We start from the raw sequence: 21,073 nt of genomic DNA on the forward strand, positions 1-21,073 counted from the left end.
AGATTTCAAGACGCTCTAACTTCGCATACTTGCTTTCTCATTTTTTTCTGAGCAGCTGGCATTAGGGAAGCACTGCTGTGTTTCAGAACAATGTGGACCCTAACTTCTCAGAAGTAAACTCACCTAATTTTAAGGAGAGATAAGACATGCAATTACTGGTCTAAAACTGTCAGTTGTTAAGTGTTTAACAGAAGTTAACCACATTTTGGTTCCAGTTTTGCTACATGCTGAATCAGCTTCAGAGAAGAATTGTGTAGCATGCAAATTCTGAGACTGCAGAGAACAGTATTTTCTTATCAAGCCTTTTTACATTAGTGCAGTTCTTGTTATTTAAAATTCATCAACTTTACGGTAACCAGAAGAATTCAGAAAATAATGTGAAGCTACCTAATTATGAAGTGAAAACTTCCTTAGAGACTTTTATATTCATTCTTGGATTTCACACTGTTCATTGGTAACTGTTGCAGCTTCTTGATGTGTATAGTGTTTAGATGATCATCTTTGAGGCAGAAAAAAATCTTTTTAAATAGTGAAAATAGTTATATTAGCACTGTACTAAGACCCTCTTTTGAAGTATTTGATAAAAGTTGTGTAGAAGGATTTTTTTTTTTTCTTGGGGGGGGGGGAGTGAGGGGTGGTTTTGGTTTTTTTCTTACCCTCAAGGTGTTCTGTTTAATAGAATTGCTTTGCTTTTTATGGTGTTAGTGGTAGGAAAAGCTAGCAAAGCATTTTTCCTGCTTCCTATTCTGGTCTTTGGGGAAGAAATAGCAGGCATGTAAACTTAAACATTACCAGTAACTTTTTCACAGCTAGGAGAGGGCAGGTACTTTTGCTGGGGTTTTGCTACTTAGATGATGTTACTGCATATACATTGATTGCTTGAAGTGCCTCTGTTAGTCTCCTAGGAGTGGGAAAACTTCCTAGAGGCTTTGAACTTACTATGGGAAAGGTGCTACTGTATTTGTATGTACGTGTGCATTGTAGCCAACAGTCCTGGAATGTACCTGGCTAGTAGTGGTTGCACAGAACAGTAACTTGGCATGTGTATAGTACATGAGAAGCCTACTTGTGGATGTGCTTGGCATGTAGAGAACTGTTAAAGGCAGTAGCTAAGTGGAGCTGCTCCATCACAAATGTGTATGTATATACATGTATATGTATCTGTAGTTTATGTATCCCATGGAGTCTGCAAACCACTTCATTCTGTGAGGAATTTTATACAAAGAATGATGCATAATTAAGCACATATTTCTATGAATAAAAATGCAGTTTTATATAGGCTTATTAAGGAGTAAAAAATTTCTGAATACTCATTATCTCACTTTCTCTGCAAGTAAAGTTTGAGAGATGCCAAGATAAATGACAAGGGTGAAATCTCACAGGAATTTTTATTGCACTCTTGCTGAAAGAAACTGGGTTGGAGATTAACCAATAAACATTATTTTAGCAAAGGAATGGTTGGAATCTGGAGCCTCAGTTGCTCCGCATAAGGAATTCTAGAGATTTAAGGAAATGGTTTCAAACTCTACAAGCAGTCTCCTGTTTTGAAGCCAACTTAACATGAAGCAGGAATGTAAAGTGAATGGAATGAAATTACCTTCAGTTGACCAAGTCCAGCTATTCTGCAAATTTTCTAAATGCAGAAATTCATTTATTTCATCAGTGTTTAGAAAAGCATGCCTTTGACAGCTATGTGACAGGATTAAGTTACTGTTTAAACCTCACTCTGTGAATGGACTGGGTAACTTTTCCATTGAGAAATATAAAGTGTCAGTAGGCAAAATTCCCTAAGAAGTTTAAAGGGGTGTGTGGGCAATTGCCACTTTCTAAAATGACATTTGAATGTTAGATCAAACGGAGATTACCAGCAAGAGATTAGACACCAGTTCTTGATATCACTTCATCTAACCAAAGCTGGAATGTAAGGCTCATACGGATTTATGGTATATGCCATTTTTGGTATTCACGGTAGAAATAAGCAGGTGACCTGTTTGCTAGTGTCTCTTCAGTCTGTGGCTCAAGAAGCTGCTAAGAAATCACTGGGATGGGTGGCTTGGAGCATGAAATTCTATATGTTCTTAGTTTTTGATGCAGTGTACTTCTGCTTTCAGGTTCACATAACGCTAAGGACCAAAGAAGCATGTGTAACATTTCTGTGGTGCTGGGACCAACCTTCTGAAAGACTCTAAAATAATTTTTTGCCTTGAAGTCATTTGTCCTGGGGCTGACTTGTCTTTGGGGAAGAGCTCAACAGAGACAAGATTTTCACATTGGAACCATTATAAGTAAACCTATTTAAAAGACTTGCTACCTGAAGACAGATTTACAAAGTCCTGCTTTTCATCTGTGTTCCTGCTGCAGACTGTAAACAATGAGTGAGTTTTGGTTGTGCTTCAACTGCTGTATTGCAGAACAGCCTCAGCCTGTAAGTATGAATATTGCCAATGCTTTTTTTTAATTCACTACATTGTTCACACTTCCTGTTTTTCTTGCAGTTTTTTAATTTACTGCTGTTTGGCCAAGCTCAGTAAGACTTAAATAATTAGCTAGCATCCTGGCTCTGTGGGCACAAAAGTTGTCTGTTCCAAACGGTTGTCACATAGATATTTTCCTGTCCTTGCAATCAAATCTATCTGAAGTGTTTGGAAAGAGCCTTTATTTGTTTGAATTGAAAAGGAGGGTAAAGGAAGGGAATTAGTCTAAACTATCACTGTAAAATAAGCAATTTTTGAGTGGATATATGCATGTGTCCTGGCTTCTGCATGATTTAAGGCCTACCTTCAGATGTGGCTGGACAATGATGAAGGAAGGGAAAAATTCTGTTTAAAAGTCCTGAATGAAATCCAGTTCTTCTCCAATTTAATTTAATTAATGATTTCAGCCTTAATTGTTTTATTAATTTTTAGATGAAACCTTAGGAAAGTGAAGGGATGCACTCATACTGTAAATACTTTTTCTTTTTTTGAATAGAATTTGGAATGATTGTTGTGTGAAAATGTACATAGCAAACAGTTGGAAAGAAGAACATATCAAAGCAGACTTCAGACAGAAAGTACAGTTTTGTGTATTTGAAGTACCTTTAGAGTATGTTCCTGAGGCCAGTGGTGTTGGGAGAAAGTCTGCCTCCAGGAAGGTGGAATTAACCAGGAATGTGGTTAGCACTGAGGAGAATCATTTTATGATTTGACATCATATCAAGCTAAATGAATGTACAGAAAGGACAGTCATCTTGCATATATGTGGAAAAGAGCCCAGTTACTACTAAGGGTATGTCAGAATTACAGTCACCACGAGAATCATGGAGTGAATAGAGCAAACATTATTATGTTCAGATGATAACGTTTGGCTTTAGGGAAGCTCAGGATTAAAATCATAATAATCTGATACTAGGTTTTGTCATTGCGCAGAGCATGAATGCCAGACAGATCCTTGGGTGGCAAGTACTAAAGTGTAACCATTACAATTCTAACAAATGAATGCAAGTGTATCCCTTAGTCAAGTAGAGTTGTGAGACATGAGCTCTGAGATACCAACATGGGAAGCTGCAGTCCTCTCCTGTTGCTTGGATGCCGTGAAGTCCCTTAAAATGCTGGCTGTGTCCATATATGGCCAAAGTTGCTGCCTTGCTTTTGGAACATCTGTTACAATTAAAAATAAGGCATGACTGTTAAAAACCTTCGAGATGGACAGTAGCGTGTTTGTTTACAAGAATGCTGAATCTCAGTCCATACAAAATCTTGACTTATGTTTTAGTTCTTGCCCCAAAAATACACAGTATGCTAGTACAGCATGTGGGTCATAATTTACAGAAAGGGTAGGGAATGTACTTCAAAAGTGGAGAAAAGGGAAACCCCATTCTTGTTGGACAGTTTCTGTTGACCTGATAATGCGCATCTGCTTAGAAAAATAAAACCATCCTTATGTTTAAGATACAAATAGCACATTGCTGCACATTGACCTAGTTCCTGAAATCTGCCTTTCAAATGTTGTAGGAGCTTTGCTTGTTACGAAGTGCCAGAATTCTTCTAATCTAATCTTAGAGTAGAAAGTTGTGGGCTCTCCTTCATGTGCTTGAATAGATGCTTAATTGTCCTTCCCATGCAATTACTCAGCCCATTTTGCTATGTTGTACAGCCGTTCTTCAGCCATACACTGTTGTGTAAGCAAAGTATTTAATCAGATACATATACATCTCAGCAAGTCCAGGAATGGTGGGTTTTTGTTTCTTCTCTGATATGTAGCAAAGCATGTACTGTCACTGTGTGCATTCAGTCTGTTAGTTCGGCCCAGATCTCAGGAGAAATGCCTCATCTGCCCACTTTCACTCCTTTCAGGTGCCTTCTTTCATTTTTGCCTCCTGCATCTGAACTCACACCCTAAGCGTCACCATCAGTTTCATGTTCAGTATGCTCCTTCTGTGGAAGGACTAATGTGGTCTTCTAGCAACACAAACTCCCTCCAGCCTCTCAGAATATAAGACCCTCAAAGCAGGAAGTCACTTGTATTTGCCACTTGCTCTGATCCATGTTTAAAATGTTCCTTTTGTTTTTAAATTTCCATTCTCTGAAACTTTTTATTTTCTCATTGTCTTTATCAGGTGCTGATATCTGGGATACCTTTCATGTCACAGATAGTGACATAAGTTTTTATGGACTTTTTATTGGAAGAAAAGCAAAACTTTTAGTAGTTCCATGTTTCTGTGATATTTATAGCTTTCATTGAGCTAAGGAGGCCTCCTACTCTCTTGAAATCCAGGAAGCAGGAGCTGTCTCTGCTTTCTTATGGCAAATTCTAGCATATTACATTAAGAATCTTCAGTACAACATCTTTATTCTTTGCCCTATAGTGCACTTAAAACAAAAAACATGTATATGCACTGAGTCCTTTCAGTTAGTTTAATAGAAGACTATTGTTTGGGCTGTACACAAAGGCATTTTCTAGGTTATTGCCAATACTCTGTATGCCTTCCAGACTTGCATACGGGTGCTTTTCAGTGCAGATTTGCAAACTGTATGGCAGTAAGAACAGATTACTTACCTAATTTTAGTGCCATCACTTCTCTTATAGCATACCCCAGGGCAGAACAGTAACAGTGTTGAAGTTAAATATTAATGCACTTAAGGGGTCCTTAATTAAAAGACAGTATTCAAGTATTGTGGTCATCTCTTGTTGAAATCTATCACAGCACAGCTTTCTGTCTTTTGTCAGTGCTAAATTGATGCACCATGTTCCTGTTAAATAAAACACAGATGTCTTTGGAAAGCGATGTTCTTCTCTCTCTTCTAATTTTACTTTGATTGCTAAATGTTTCACTAGGTGTTTCCAAGACTGCAGTATTCATAATAAGATCTTGGAAGAGGCATGTTCAAACGTGGGTCTCTACTTCACTCTACTAGGATGATAAATGAAGCAACTGAGTATGCAAAGAACCAAAACCAAATCGTGAAGCAGTTGAAGGTGTATGGTGGCCTAGGTCTTGCTCGTTAATAGCCCAAGGTCTTTACCACAGTAGAATGCAAACAAAAGCCAAGGGAAACTGTTCTCTTACCTCCTTCTGGTTTTCTCTTGTCAGGTTTGGATTGATAATACATTTTACCACAATGAAGACTGCAGGCTTACATACCTGGTTTATTGTACTGAGGAGGTGATACTAATCTCTTAATAGCTGTGTTCAGATTTTGTTGGTTATTTAAATAGTCTAAATTCAGTCTCATGATCTGACCCAAACCTTTTTATTTTGAGAAGAGTACCACTTTCTGTGATTGCACTAGGTTTCTCACACCTTTCACTGATACCTTGTATAGGTTCTGTTAGCTGATCTTGCATTTTCCAGTGACAAGATGAATCTTTCTTACCATGCTTCCTCTGTGCTATCATCCCATCCACTGCTATGTTTTGGTCAACTCTGCCAAATCCCCACTGCCAGATGCATTGCTTGGTAATGGAAGTTTAGAGAGCCTTTTATCTTGCTGATTTTCAGATAAGATGTCTGCGTTTTGTTGTGGTTTTTTTTTCTTTTAGCCTAAGTTCATTGCCTACGCCAGGAATCTGTTATTTTTCTCCAACTTTTTTTTCATGTTCTCTGCATTTTTAACTTGCAAAGTTAATTTTTGGTCTGAGAAGCCTTTGGTCATGATCTGGTGCACTCCCACCTGGTTTGGGCCACTGCCTGGTACAGCTGAGCTCTACAATTTACTTTGACCTTTTAGTAAAATGACTGCTCTGCTATAAAAGAACAAACTGTGCTCTCCATCTTGTTCCAAGCTTCCTTCTCTAGTTAATTAGTTTCTGGTTTGTTGCTTATCTCTTGTTCAGATAACTTCCATTTTGCATTTTGTCAGAGGGCTGTTGTAGTTTTGTTGTAAATGTTTAGAGTGGTATAGAAAGTGAAGTTTCCTTCATCTCTTTTTTGTTGTGTGAAGGAGGACTGGCTGTTCTATATTTATAGTGGGAGACCCATCTTAAAGTACAGGCAGAAGAAACCTTGCACCTACTGCTGTATTTATCAGCTGATCGGAATGCTAGATGACACAAAAGACATAAATGGTCTTGATCCTGATTACTTAAGGAAATTAACCACATAGATATTATCAGCTCTAGCTTTTTTTTTTCTAGAGAAGTTGTAGATATATCTAAAGATACATTTACCACTGCAACTCTTAAAAACTTGAACACGATAAAGATAATTAAGCATTCAGTATGCATAACAAATGCAGAATAAATCACCCTCAGTAGGCATGCACAGTAAATCGGGAGTTTGCTGCTGAAGAAGTCCTGGGCCAGGCTTCCCATTCAGTACAGCAGTGCTGTGCAAGTGCAGCTTCTTGCTCAAAATGACTAAAACTCAGGGTTTCTTATTCATCAGCTGTGATCAGCCTGCCACATTCAGTATGTCTATGAAAGTGTCAAATGTAAAACGTGACAACTCTAGAGAGCCCTTGTATTTCAGAGTTCTCATACTGAGTTACATACTGAGCTGCCAGTTGAGATGTTTTAAATTCCTTCTATTTCCTATTCAGTGCTGTTGTAGAAGAAACCTTGAGGGAACACCTTATCAAAGAGGGCAGAATTAAATAAGCAGCAAAATGCTTGGCTTTTAAGTCTTAAGCCTGATCTGTTTGTGCTTTCAGCCTGATAGAGCTGCTTTAGATTTTTCGTTTGCCTCTGAATTAGCCCCACATGCCTTAAAATATCTGTTGTGATGTTCAAGTATTAAAATGGTTACAAAGACAACAAAAAGGCAGAATCTTATGTATTTATAAATACTTGAATGAAAATCAAGTGAATATTTTGTGACCCTTTATAATGGTTCTGAAATTTGTAGGAGCTATTCGTTAGCTGTACTGATGCTATTTGCTTTATGTAATAGTAGTTGATGGGGTGGAAAATAGCTCTTGGTGGGGTGGGGTGTTGATGAGCATCTTGACATTTTGAACATATTTGAGGAAGGATGTAATATGCTTTTAATATTTACAGGTTCTGCAGAGCTCAGGCCTTCTTCTTAAACATGGGTAGGAAGTAGACTGTACTCTTTGTTTATCTGGACACCAGTGTTAGAGCCGTTCAGTCACTTGTTTCTTTTAAATCTCAAAAATTTTCAGTGAGAAGGCATCCTCAAAGGCAAAACCCAGTATGAGTTTCTGACAGAAGGAGCTGCCATAAGAAATACTGATATTGCCCAGCAAAAGTTGATATTTTTGCAGCCGCCCTTGGAGACTGTGCTGAAGCATTTCTTAAATTAACAAATCCAGTGCAATCTTTTCAGTTGTTTTTTTCCTGTTCTGCTTTTCACATTGCAGCCAGGGAAGATAGGCAAGCATGTGGGTTTAGGGGCATTGCTACTTGCCAGCAGCTAGAGGCAGAGATAACCCGGACATGGTCTGAGGGATGTGCACTTTTACTGACTCCATATGGAAGTATGCTTTGTGTTAGTGAATAGAGGAATCAGTCATTGCTCTGAAGGTGAGTGTTCAGCCTTTCAGCTCTAACTGATTTTGATATGAAAGGGGGTATTGAGACTAGAAGCTTTCTCTGCTGCTATCTTACTGTATTTTTGTTGTAAGTTTTCTGTAAGGGATCTGAGATATTCTGTTGCAGGCAATTCTTAAAACAGATATGCAGCTCACAAAATACACATTTTTTTAATGGCTGTTTTAAAGATCTCTGCCTGCACTTTGATTTTTAATTCCAACATTAACATTTCACAATTAAAGTTTTTCCTTTTTCAGGCTCCCCAGACTTTGGTTCTACAGTTCCTGTGATGACTCTCTTATGCATGAGACATGCATGATATCAAGGTTCCCATTGAATTACATTATAGCTATCCTTCATGTATTCTCAGAGATCCCCAAGTTATAAGATGCCTGTTAAGCCAGACTTTAATATGTAATCACTTGCAATGATTTTCTCACTTTCATCTTCAGAGTGGCTTAGCTGATTGCTCTAGAATGCTGACTTCCGTAATTCTGGGTTAATATCCTGTCACAGAGAAAGTAGAACAGAAGTGTGGAGGTTGGGCAGAAAAGCTGAAGCTGTGAACTGACTCAGGGAAGTATTGCCTCTCTGAACCTATCAGTTTTACTTTTGTTTTTCAAACAGTTTTAGAGGGTTTTTTCACTACTTGGGTGTACCCTCAAGAGAGCTGTAGTTTACTATAGCTGAGGAAAGATACAATCTCTCCTTGTGTTTTCTCCCTCAAATCAGTGTGTGACGCTGAGTGATTGACACGTCATGCCCTGGGAGTGACCTGACATCAAAAAGGAGAGGTTCCCATGGGATTTTTTTTAATAGTTTTAAGTTACATTATCTCACTTCTTGCAATCATTAAATTCAGCTCATTCACTCTCAGAAAATAGTGTGGGTTTATAACATGCTGACTTCAGCAGGCGCAAGGTCTTCATAATTGTTTGTTTCTCTTGCTTGTGGTACAACTGTTCTTCAGCATGAATGTAACTACCCTTTTTGCTCTGCTTGATGATTTATCATAAAGGACTACGTGGTTCATAGTTTGTATGTTTTGGTATGGGGATGCTCCCAAACAGAATATTTTAATTTTGTTTCATCTTTGGCAGGCCTGCATTATGGTTTAGGTGTTTCTAACCTGCAGAAGATGGTTTCAGGTTTGTGTGTGGCTGCTCCATCTGTGGAGATGGAGAAATAATCTCCAGGTTGTCAAAATCTGGTTAAAAAATAAATAAATAAATTAGAACCAAATTGTGATTTGTCTTCTAAGTTTAGCCAGACCATCACTTTTTTTGCTAGCATTGCATGGCTTTTCATGCTCTGCTGCTGTAGTAATAGGTGGTATTAGCCAGCTTGATCTCCCCACTTTTGAAGCAGAGGCCCAGAGCTCATCTCATTGCAGTGAACAGCAGGAAATACTGCTGTTTATTGGAGGATGCCTTCCAAGAAATTGTGACCTTTTAAATACTTGTACTTACTTAAAAATCAAAAGCATTTCCGATAGGTAGTGACTGCGATGACAGCTGAGCGCAGATGGACTCCCTGGAAATCTGTGTCAGTCTCTTATTCTTGCCTCAGATTGCTTTAAGCACAGGTTAAATTCTTGCCCCCAAGTTATGCCACTAATTTCAAGTTCAGTTTTCTTGCAGCTCAGGCCTGATTCATTTGGGAGGTCAACATTGCTGTCCTTGTTTTACAGCTGGAAGATGTTAGGCAGGTTATTTAGGGAGCTGTCTGGTAGTCCATCAGTGGCTTCAGAGCCTCTGACCTTAAATGACAAACAGAAAAATAGTTTTGGTATATAGGGTGAGTGGTAGGTAGAGAAAAATGGATAGGTTTAAGATAAAATGGAGGAAAAGACTTCAACAGGATTAGTGAATAGATGATAACTGGGGATTATGCCAAAATGATAGAATTTGAGATGGTGTCACATCAGGGTTTTCTAAAACAATTACATAAACCGTAGTTATTAATCTTTACCTCATTATGTATATTTGCCTAAAACCTGCCTTTTGAGTTGCTTTATCAGTTTCGTGAACCGAAAAACTGCTGCTTTCAGGAATTAAATTACCTAAAGAAAGCATAATTGGCTCAGTTCAACTGGAAACTAAAGTCATATATTATGGGAGTGTAGTATTTATAAAAGAAAATTACTTTTATGAATCATCAAGTTCCCCTAAACATAGGGGCTTTCAAGCCAAATCCACTTAAGGTAGATTTCTTGAAAGATTTTAGTAAAATTAATACAGGACAACATGTTACTTAACTTTCTCTAGAGCAAATATTACTTTAAATATAGTTTGCCATCCTCCAATTACATTTAATTTCTAGGCTCTAGGATGATAGTTAAATTGTAGATTACTTTTAAAATGGGACAATAAATCCTGTTAGGCATTTATTCCGAACAAATCTGCTAGGATATGCAAACACACACACATTTATGAGTGTGCACATGTGTGTAACATACTGGATTGCTTGTATGCATGGTAGCAGCTTGGTATTGCTGGACTTGTAAAGAGAAGAAGAAATGCCAACGCAAGAATGGGCATGCTGATCCACAGAATAACAGGCAGAAGAGCCTACAGGCCTTTTATTTTCCATGGAAAAATATCAAATGCATTTTTTTTTAACATCAGAATTAAGCTTTGAAAATTAAATGCTTCTTCAATTTTTAATGCAAAAAGAGGAAGATTTATGGGAGAAAAAAAAATAAATGCAGTGTCTGTACTTCAGAGAGTAAAAATATAGGACTGATGTGAAAGAGAAGAGCTGAAACTATTGCTTTTAAAAAGTATTTTAAAATTATCAAATATTTTTAAGTCTGTTATTCTGTGTGGATGTTGTCTTTTCTGTAAGCTAACCATGAAGACAGTGCAAATCTGTAAAACACTATGCAACCAATGCTAGGCTGCTACCAGTAGTGAGTATGAAGAAGTGATTAAAGTGGCCATAGTGAAAACAGTGTGGATTAAACTGGCTGCTGGAAAGCTTAGAAAAGATATCATCAAGGACTTTTTGTATGACCCTACCTCTACAGAACTAAAACATACACACATCATCTCAGGTCAGTGAGATTCAGCTATTCTTTATAATTCAGGAGTATAATGTCAGCATTTCCATTGAGCGAGTAATGCTCCTGCACTGAGAAGGTAATAAGAGGAACTGTATACATTTTAATACTTACACATCTTAATTAAAATCTGGCAAATAACTGACTGATGTGTGAAGACAGAGGTGTTAGCAGATTTGGCAGTTAAAGAACTACAGGTTCTTAACTTTAAGGTGTGGGGTTTTCTGCAGGGTGCAACACTTAGTGTTTTTCTGCATAGCAAAGTCATACAAACTGTAGTCCCTGGTTTGTCTGATTTGTGAGGTATGTTTTAGGTGGTGGGCTGGATTTTGTTGTTTTGTTTATTTTGTGTGTGTGCATGTGGGGAACAATGTGCTGAATTGCAGCAAAAGCCAAGTGCCAGAGTATTTTTCTTAGTGCTTGACTGCTAACTATGCTAACAGTCTCTGAGGAGAGGCACTACAAACTAGTGAAAAATACAGAACTTTTGGATGTATAGTAGAAGCATTTATAGGGCATGTGTATAAGCACCATGATTAATTCTTTTGAAGGCAGCACAACTTAAATGTTAAGGCAAAAATCTATTCTAGCTAGATTTTTAAATGGATGCTGTTGATTATAGATTGCATAGTTAAGTCTAAAAAGACATGATGGTGTTTATTGTAAACATCTTTTTCTGTATCTAGAAAGATCATAATACAAGAGGAGCTTCTGAATTGCACAGCACTCATGTAAAGTAACTTCATTGTGTCATCTGCGATAATATTTTGTAAATGTGGGGCATCTTGTTGATCCTTTGAAGACAGTAAAATCAGTCTCCATGTATGCTGCTGTTAGCATGCTTTATATCACCAAAATTATATTCTTCAATATCCTTTGTCTCTTGCTCACTCTTTCTGAACTTGGTACCACTGTAAACACTAATTTCTTACCTCACTCTGATCTATCTTTATATAATAGGAAAAGTATTTTTTCAGATCAGGTACTCTCTACGGTCTTACATTATATAATAACTTCAGTATTCAAAAATGGTCAGATTACATTATTACCGAGTGAAAAGGAAGGAATGAGAGGATTTTTTGAGGGGGTTATATCCTTGTATTTTTTACCTGAAAATGAGAGAGAAAATTTTCCCTTTGAAGCATGCTTTGAAATGCACTTTGAAAGCCTGTTTTACATTATAGTTGCTTGTCAATAAAATGTACATCAAGTGATCAGCTCTTACAAGAAACCACTTTTGAAAATAAGTAAAATTTACAGTTGCCAGGTCTGCAGACTTGGTCTGTGTTCAGAGTCAAGCTGAATCTTTTTCCTACACTGGTATAGTAAGTTGTCTGCAAGTAATCCCTTTGCTTCGGCTCACTGGAATTTCGTCATGCCCAAGAAGGAATAGAATTCAACTTAGGCTTCTAGCATTGTTGCCTCTGCAGGCACTGCAGGGGTGAACTTCACTGACAGCTTATTTGTTATGACCGAACATAACAGACACTTGCAATGTGTGAAGCAACAAATGCTGTGGGATGCTAACTGCGGTATGGCTCATACTGTTCCCCAGATAACCACACCTAAGTTTTAGATTGTGTTTTATGCAAGTTTTCTTGTTTTAGTTTCTTAATCAAGAACAAACTGTAGCTATGTAATCTTAAAACACAGAAGAGTAGTCTGAAAATGGAGCCTGCAAGGTAACAACTGGGAAGGACAGAAAGGTTTGAGTCTCAATTTTTTCCTTAGTGATCCCAAAGACAGGATGTGAAGTGTCTTTGATAATGCATGCATCTTTCCGCTTTCTGATTTTTTTAGCTCTGCAGCTGGAAAACAAAACCCCTTTGTTCTGTTCTTAGTGGAAAAACTTATGTTAGCCCTTGAGTTTTAAAGAATCTTAGATTCTTAAAATGTACTTAAAATGTATTTGCATTTTCAGCGTAATATGATAAAATTAACACTTCAAAGCTTAAGATACTATATTTAAGATTGTCTAGAATGATGGAGAGAGCTAGGGCCACTTCTGAAGCTGTTTGGCTTTGCCTGAAAACAGCTGGAGCGTAAACCAAGTATACATTGTTTTTAAGACAAACTTTTTAAGCTTCTGAAGAGCTACAGCAATTCCCTTTTTTTCAGGAGGGACTTAAACATAGCTGCTACAAATAATTTATGACAAAGAAAGGTGAGGGAATAGCCAGAAGCTTAAAGTGGCAGGATTTCTTAATACTACTTTATTGTCTTGTAACTCTACAGCCTTTGGGATTCTTGTAAATCAGTTGTTATTTCCAGAAATAACAGCATATCAGTAAAATTCCTGCCTGGATGGCTGTCAACTGACAAAGTTGACTGATACCTTTAGGGGACCAGGACAGAGGCTACAGTAGAGAGGAGTGAGGAGCTGGGGCAGGGAGGACTCTTGAGAAGTGAGTATATGGTGAGCTGTAAATGCCAAGTCACCTGGAAGGATGAAATTTCTCTGGCTGTTCATGCCTGCATACATGTTCATTTTACCAGGTAGTGAATAAAGAGATGTGGAACAAACACCAGAGGGACAGCAGGACTACCACAGCCTTCTGAATTTCAAAAACCTGCAGGATCTGAGAGAGCACCATGATGCTCAGTGTTGCAATGCCAAAGCTTCCCCTGTTCTGCTGAATGTTAAAGAACCGTGCTTTCCTATTCTTCCTGTCTTAAGAAGCTCCTAAATGTGGGCTTATTCTGGCAAGACCCATACATCTGACACACTGAGAAAGCCACTAAATTTCCAGGATTTCTCCAGTGGATCCAACTTCAAAATTGACCATACTAGACTGAAGGAATAGTGACAAAAAGGTATGCAAGTAGGACACACAATGATAGAAATTCTGCTTTCACACTAATAAATTTATCACAGATAAATTTATTTTGAGGCTGTCTTCAACAGAATTTGTGTGTTGTCTTAGTACAACTAGTGGAAAAAGCAAGGAGCTATTGCCACTGCTCCTGAATACTTCTTTTCAATGGGGCTGCATTTACAAGAGTAGAATTTGACAAATAAATTGGGAGTTTGGGGCACTTTCTGATTTGATGAAATTTAAATAGTTAATAACTGTTAACACTCAAAACCTGAGGAATTGTGGCATGCCTCAGCTTGACTGTGCAAAATTGCCTGTACATGCTTGGTACTAGTGTTTTCCTTTTGATAGCATGTTGGGCAAGGCAGCAAGGATTCCTTTGTTTCGCTAGGGAAAGCAGACCACTCCTCGAAAGGACGTCCTTGTTGAACTGAAATAGGTAGGAATACAGTACTGGACTAGAAGTTTTCCCTTTTTTCTTTGTCTTTCAAGTCTATGGATTTGCAATGCCACATCATGTTGCTCTTCCTTTGCCCTCATGCTTCTGTTAGGGTTTAAGTAGCTCCTGAATAACTGCACTCTGGGCACAGGCTTCTGTGTGGCTGCTCTGTCAGATACTATTCTGAATATGCCAAAAGCTGAGCAGAAAGCTAATTTAAGTCAAAGCACAGCTGTTGATTTGAACATTTCCTAAGAGTTGCTGATAGAGTAAGTACTCTTCCAGAGAAGCTTCTAGCTATGCTATGCGTGGGCTTGGCATCTCAGCATCCCTAAAATATCTACTTCCCCATCTGTTGCTAAATTGTCTTGGATGATTGTTTTATTGTTGGGGTTTTTTTTTGTGTGTGTGTGGTTTTGTTTGTTGTTTTTTTTTAATTTTATGTATAATGCCATAATTTTCATGCCCACTAGTGGGATCACCTTTCAAATGCATGATTTTTTCATAGTATGGGGAGAATATGGGAGGGTGTTCCCGCTTCCCTTTTGTAGGTTGGCACTCCTTGCTTTAAATTTCAAGAGCAAAGAGAGACTAAATCATACATATTGTGGTATGCCTTTGTTCCAGTGACTTACCTAAATTAACCAGATGATCGGTTTTTCCAACAGTCAAATTTATTAGCTTTGCATAAGTCCTAATAGGAGCAAGCAAGGAAAACCCAGAGTTAATGAGTTCAGAAAGGTGACAACTTAGCAAGTAAATGCCAAAGAGAAGATTGCCAGAAGTGTCAGCAGTCAGGAGTGTGTCTCTTGGATCTGCCGCACATTAAATATAATAGGAAGAATACTTCCTTTAAAAAAGGATTTGTACCAAAAAAAGTAAGTATCTTTGTTTGGATGCTGGAAGAAGACTCTTCATCAGAGACTGTAGTGCTAGGACAAGGAGTTTAAACTTAAACAGTGGAAGTTGAGGTTAGATGTAAGGAAGAAGTTCTTTACTGTGAGGGTGGTGAGGCACCGGAACAGGTTGCCCAAGGAAATCGTAAATGCTTCATCCCTGGCAGTTGGTTGGGTTGAACCAACCTGGTTCAAGCCCAGGTTGGACAGAGCCTTGGGTGACATGGTCTAATGTGAGCTGTCCCTGCCCATGGCAGGGGAGTTGGAATTAGATGTTCTTACGGTCCTTTCCAGCCATTCTGTGATTTAGATCAAGTTAGTTTTGATAAAACTTCACTGTGGAGTTAGTAGTACTAGAAAAGCAGGTGAATACTGATATATTTCATATGCAAATGCATATAAAACAATACGCTACTGCTATTTGGGCAAACTAATGTTAAGCTTCTAAGATGATACTCACACAGGTATTTAAAAGCTGATGAGTTCACTGTGTCTGTGCTGACTCTTGAGGTTATTAAATGTTGTGGCTTTGTTTTCGCCTGTCGCATAAGTACTAGAGCTTACACTTGTTAATCCTATTAGGAAAAAATCCCAACGCTGTAACTCCTGAAGTTCCATCTGCTTCCTCTCCCAGTTAAGGGTATTACTATGAGTTGCATGTGAAGATTTTCTGAAAGTATCAGGAAAAAAAATGCTCTGATATGTTGTCATAGTCAAAGGTGAATCACAGTGTGCAGTACCAGACTGCTGCTTGCAAGCACATATGATAGTGCATTTATAGCTATTAAGAGCAGTGGATGTTTTAACTAGCCAGTCCAGAGAAAGTGATGGCCTTCATTAAGAGATTATTTTTGTATGATAAGTGTGACTGAACTGAGGATCCTGTATCTGGCAGTGGCAATTACTTGTTTGGAGTTAATAATTTATTTTTTGTTACTGTATTTTTCTGTGATAGTTTGGTACGTGCATATCACAGTATCACAGTATGTTAGAGATTGGAAGGGACCTCGAAAGATCATCTAGTCCAATCCCCCTGCCGGAGCAGGAACACCTAGATAATGTTAAAAAATTCTGATTTTTTAGTTATGAACTAGCCTTTTAATTTGACAAGCTTAAAAAAAAAAAAAGTTTAGATGGAAGGTTTGGGTTTGGGTTGCTTGGTTGTGGGGGTTTTTTCCAAACAAGAAGCCTCTCCATGTATTTTTCTATCAGGAGTTCCAACAGTATCAAACTGTACAGCCTAGTACAAAAAACGTACACGAGGTGTTTTAAAAAGGCTTTCTGAATAGCATTTAGTAGTTAGCAGGTGCTGGTGTCTTGGGAGAGGTCAAACGGCGTTGGGGAGGGGAAAAAGGAGTTCCAGAATGTACATGGGGGTACAGAATTCTTGTATGTAATGTAACTAATACAACATGTATGCTTCCATATAGGTTTAACTGTGAGCAGATGCCTACATTATTTTAGCCAGCTAGCTCTAGAAAGTCTTACTGCAGGATCTGTGAGCACAAGATATCATTCCTTAATAAAGTAATTTCAGTGTACGTAAGGATACCCGAAGCTTTGCTTGTGTTGTAGCTGAGAAGGGGAATGCCGTTCATTTGGCTGAGCAGGAGGGACTACATGTTGTAATCCTTACACGTGTTCTTGAGAAGACTACAGCTCTTGTCATGTCAGATGACCTTACGAGTATTTCCTGTGTTCTTTCTGGAAAAGGTCAGCAAGTGAAACATGATGCAGTTTGCTGTGTGTTATCAACTTATATTTAAGAGCCTATTAGAAATTTCCAGAGAGTTTGTGATGTGATGTTATATCACCCATTTGATCTGTATCTTTCAACTTGTGATCTCTCCAGTGATTTTGATCACTGGGGAGAATATACAACATCTGTGAAATAGTGAAGTCAGTTCCAGCCCCGCTCTACATTCTCCTTTATCAACAGCTGAAGTCAGAGACTTGAAAAATCACCTAGCTGACAAAAGACTTGTGGATGTTATCTAGTGCAATCCCCCTACTCAGAGCAGAATCAACCAGACCAGCTTTCACAGGGACATGTCTAGTTGTGTTCTGGGGATCTCCAAGGATGGAATCCAGATTCATTAGGTTCTTGGTCCAGTGTCTGACCACCTACATCACAATTAATTTTTTTTTTCTTTTAACTGGTATTTTCTGTCTTGCAACTTCTGCTTGTAGTTTTTCATATTATCACTGTGCCACCTCCAAGTCTCCCTCTCTTCTGTACTATCCTGTCAGGCAGTGAAAGACTGTAAAGACCACAAGCAGATGTCTCTTCTGAAAGGTGAACAAGCCCACTCTTTCGGTCCTCTCTCTCCACTCTTGTGAGACCCCACCTGCAGTACTGCATTCAATCTTGCAGCCCCTTTCATGAGAAGGATCTGCTCAAGTATGTCCAGAGGCCATAAGGATGATCACAGGGCTGGAGCACCTCTCCTGTGAAGAGAGGCTGAGAGAGTTGAGCTTGTTCAGCCTGGAGAAGAGAAGGCTCAGGGGAAACCTTAGAGCAGTCGTCCAGTACCTGAAAGGGGTCTACAAGAAAGCTAAAGAGGGACTTTTCTGAAGGGCATGATGTGACAAGAGAAAGGGAAATGGCTTTAAGCTGACAGAGGGGAAATTCATATTAGACATTAGGAGAAAATTCTTTCCCGTGAGGGTGGTGGGGCCCTGGCACGGGTTGCCCAGAAAAGCTGTAGCTGCCCCATCTCTGGCAGTGTTCAAGGCTAGGTTGAACGGAGCTTGGAGCAGCCTGGTCTAGTGTGAAGTGTCCCTACTCATGGCAGGGGGATTGGAACCAGATGATCTTTACAGCTCCTTCCAACACGAACCATTCTGTGATTCCATACAATGTGCACCAGAGTTTTTTCCCTTAACCTGTGTCACAGCTCTGTGTTCACTCCAAAAGGTGCAGTGATGAAGTTTGTTTCCAGCTGTGTGGGTTGGTAATAAGCATTTGTTCCAAACAGCAGCTAACGTGTTAGAAGTTACACAGCTTGGCAACTGTAAGAAAAGTGTGTATGTTAAATGCTAAGTTCTGATTTTTGCTGAGATACCACAAGCCAGTATCACAGCCTTGTTCATTGTGTCCTGCTGTTCTTATCATTGATAATTTATCTTTTACTCTATGATCAGATTGCATAATCCATCTAAAGACATTAAAGAAGTTGCTATAGGAGAAAACCAGTATTATTATATTAGATAACTGCTGCTTGGTTGGGTTTCTTTGTGTTGTTAGAGGCATTAATCACCAGAAGTAGTGAAAATAAGTTTACTTGAAAAAGAAGTTAATTCATGGTATAATGTGACAGCCAAGCTACAAGTTATAAATATCATCTTAAAATTGTTTTAATCTGTGTTTTGAAAAGCATAGTACTTACTGCCTATAATAAAGAATGGATTCTGATTGACTATGTGACTTAAATTTGTTTTAAACATCTGGAATGGAACAAGTTCCCTTTAACGTGTGAGCTAAACGCATTCCTTTAAAAGATCTATTGTCTTTCCTAGTCATTTGACCTCATCTGGCAAATTTTCCTGTTTATTTAGAAAACATAGGCTATGATTGCCAGTTTTATCATGTGATGACTAACACCATCATAATATAATGGAATATTGTGTAAACACATCAAAAAGTGGCCACTTCAAAAGCTTCAAGAAGGTGTTTAGTTTGCTAAAAGCAAAAGAGCTGTTTGAGATAACAGTATGCAATCCAGTTTGAGGTATTAATTTACAAAACAAGTTAATTTCATGTGAAGTTAAATTTAAAATCTTGCTGGAAGATTTGATAAAGTCAGTTTCTCTGCCATTTTAGATTCTTCTATTTTGCTTTTCTTTTGTCTTTTTTATAATTGTGAATGGAACTGCTAGTTCCTTTGCTTGGGAGTTCAGGAAGTGACAGATTTGCTGGGTTTTTCTGCTGGTTGAGTCAGTAAATGCCAAGTGATTTTGTTTTAAAGGCCAAATCTAGTGTACATTTGATAATCAATTTATTATAATAGCTAACATTTTTATTAACCTTACCTTTTTTCAGTCCTTTGTCTCGATTTTCTAACTCTTTCTCCTTTAACTGGAGAAGTCAGGTATCATCCTGGATTTTTTGAAAACTTGATGAAAGCAGACTGTGCTGACGGCCTGCTACTCATCTGTGTTGCTTAAGAGCTGGCGTGAAAACCTGTACTGATTTTCCTCCTGCTTTGGTTCTGATGAGGCCATAATTTTTAAGATCCATAAACAATCGAGACTCTTAAAGCAATCTGCTAGAAACTGACCATTTAAGGGATTGAGAAAAGCGTGTTAGTAATGGTAGCAGCTTTGGTGTTTTCAGTTGATGAGGATCATACAGCTCGTCAGAACACTGTGCTTGCCACCACATGTTACTGCCTTAGAATAAATCTGCCACTGAACTATGGTGATTTGAAGGGAGTGGCTAGCATTTTAATCTATCTTGCATATTATCTTAGTTGTGTTTCTCAGTGTTTCTTCTGTATGGTAGACCACTTGACATAAGACATTTGAAATGTAAAGGTCTAGTGCTTCATCCTTGCTTCTTCAGTCAATGTTCATTTATGGTTCAAAAATTAAATTAAATGTTAAAACATCTGTTAGTGCCTGACTGGAATTTTAACATTACTGTGGATGGTATCTCTTTAATTTAATCAAATTTTGCATAGTTCTTGCAGATGTATAAATACTGGAATTGGCGGTGTAACCTCATGGGCTTAAGATGGGGGGGGGGGGAGAAAAAGTACCTCAGTATTCATGGAAATGTTTCGGAGACGTGCAGCCTTTTCTTCAAAAATACAATACTGGCTATATGCTGATCTCATACATAGAATCATAGAATAGCTAGGGTTGGAAAGGACCTTAAGGTCATCTAGTTCTAACCCCCCTGCCATGGCCAGGGTTACCTCACACTAAATCATATCACCCAAGGCCTCGTCCAACCTGGTCTTGAACACCACCAGGGATGGAGCATTCACAATCTCCCTGGGCAACCCATTCCAGTGCCTCACCACCCTAACAGTAAAGAACTTCCTCCTTATATCCAATCTAAACTTCCCCTGTTTTAACCCGTTACCCCTTGTCCTGTCACTCCAGTCCCTAATGAAGAGTCCCTCCCCAGCATCCCTATAGGCCCCCTTCAGATACTGGAAGGCTGCTATGAGGTCTCCATGCAGCCTTCTCTTCTCCAGGCTGAACAGCCCCAACTTTCTCAGCCTGTCTTCACATGGGAGGTGCTCCACCCCCTGATCATCCTCGTGGCCCTCCTCTGGACTTGTTCCAACAGTTCCATGTCCTTTTTATATTGAGGACACCAGAACTCCAGCCATTGGTTTCACAGTACTAATTTGCTGCATAATCATCCAGTTGTTAGAGATGGGAGTATATTAGCATTTCAGCTTTATAAATGTATGTGCATATTGTTGGCTTTAACGTGAATCTCTAGGTTCCTAATTAGGGGTGATTGTTTGGAGAAATGCGTCTTAAACACACAAAACCAAATGCAGTGGATACCCTTGTCCCTGCAGCTGCTTTATATAGGGTTTGATGGAAGACACTCTGTAAGACCTTTTTAGGTAGTTTTGATGGGTCAATATTGAGAACCCAGACATGTGACTCAGACCACAACATATCTTGAAAGACAGACATCATGTGTGTATCAGACTATTTTGAGAGCATTGCAGCACATACGTGGGAGGACAGAAAGCCACCTCTACAGGTGATGTGATACTTCTATTCTAAGCAAGTGCCTAGCTCTTCCTCTGTGTTAGCATACAGAGGATCAGTTGAGTGGCGCAGCATAGGAACTCCTTTGCTGCCGGCGCTCTTTTTAGAGCAGATACAAAAAGCAATAGAGATCAAAGAAGGAAAAACGAAG

General features: G+C 38.7%; 1 protein-coding gene across 2 annotated transcripts in view; it reads left to right on the plus strand.

Moving 5' to 3' along the window:
* Positions 1–21,073, plus strand: part of CDC42SE2 (CDC42 small effector 2) — an 81,836-nt gene that overhangs the window by 45,980 nt on the left and 14,783 nt on the right. For both annotated transcript variants that reach the window (XM_057411228.1, XM_057411229.1), the window contains one exon: positions 2,112–2,425. In XM_057411228.1, the coding sequence (XP_057267211.1) occupies positions 2,372–2,425 (54 nt within the window). In that variant the 5' untranslated portion in view covers positions 2,112–2,371. The remainder of the gene's footprint in view (positions 1–2,111; positions 2,426–21,073) is intronic.

Source organism: Pezoporus wallicus, unplaced genomic scaffold (genome assembly GCF_028554395.1).
Source record: "Pezoporus wallicus isolate ANWC-B61680 ecotype Strahan unplaced genomic scaffold, APGP_CSIRO_Pwel_v1 contig_8185, whole genome shotgun sequence".
NCBI classification, from domain to species: Eukaryota; Metazoa; Chordata; class Aves; order Psittaciformes; family Psittacidae; genus Pezoporus; species Pezoporus wallicus.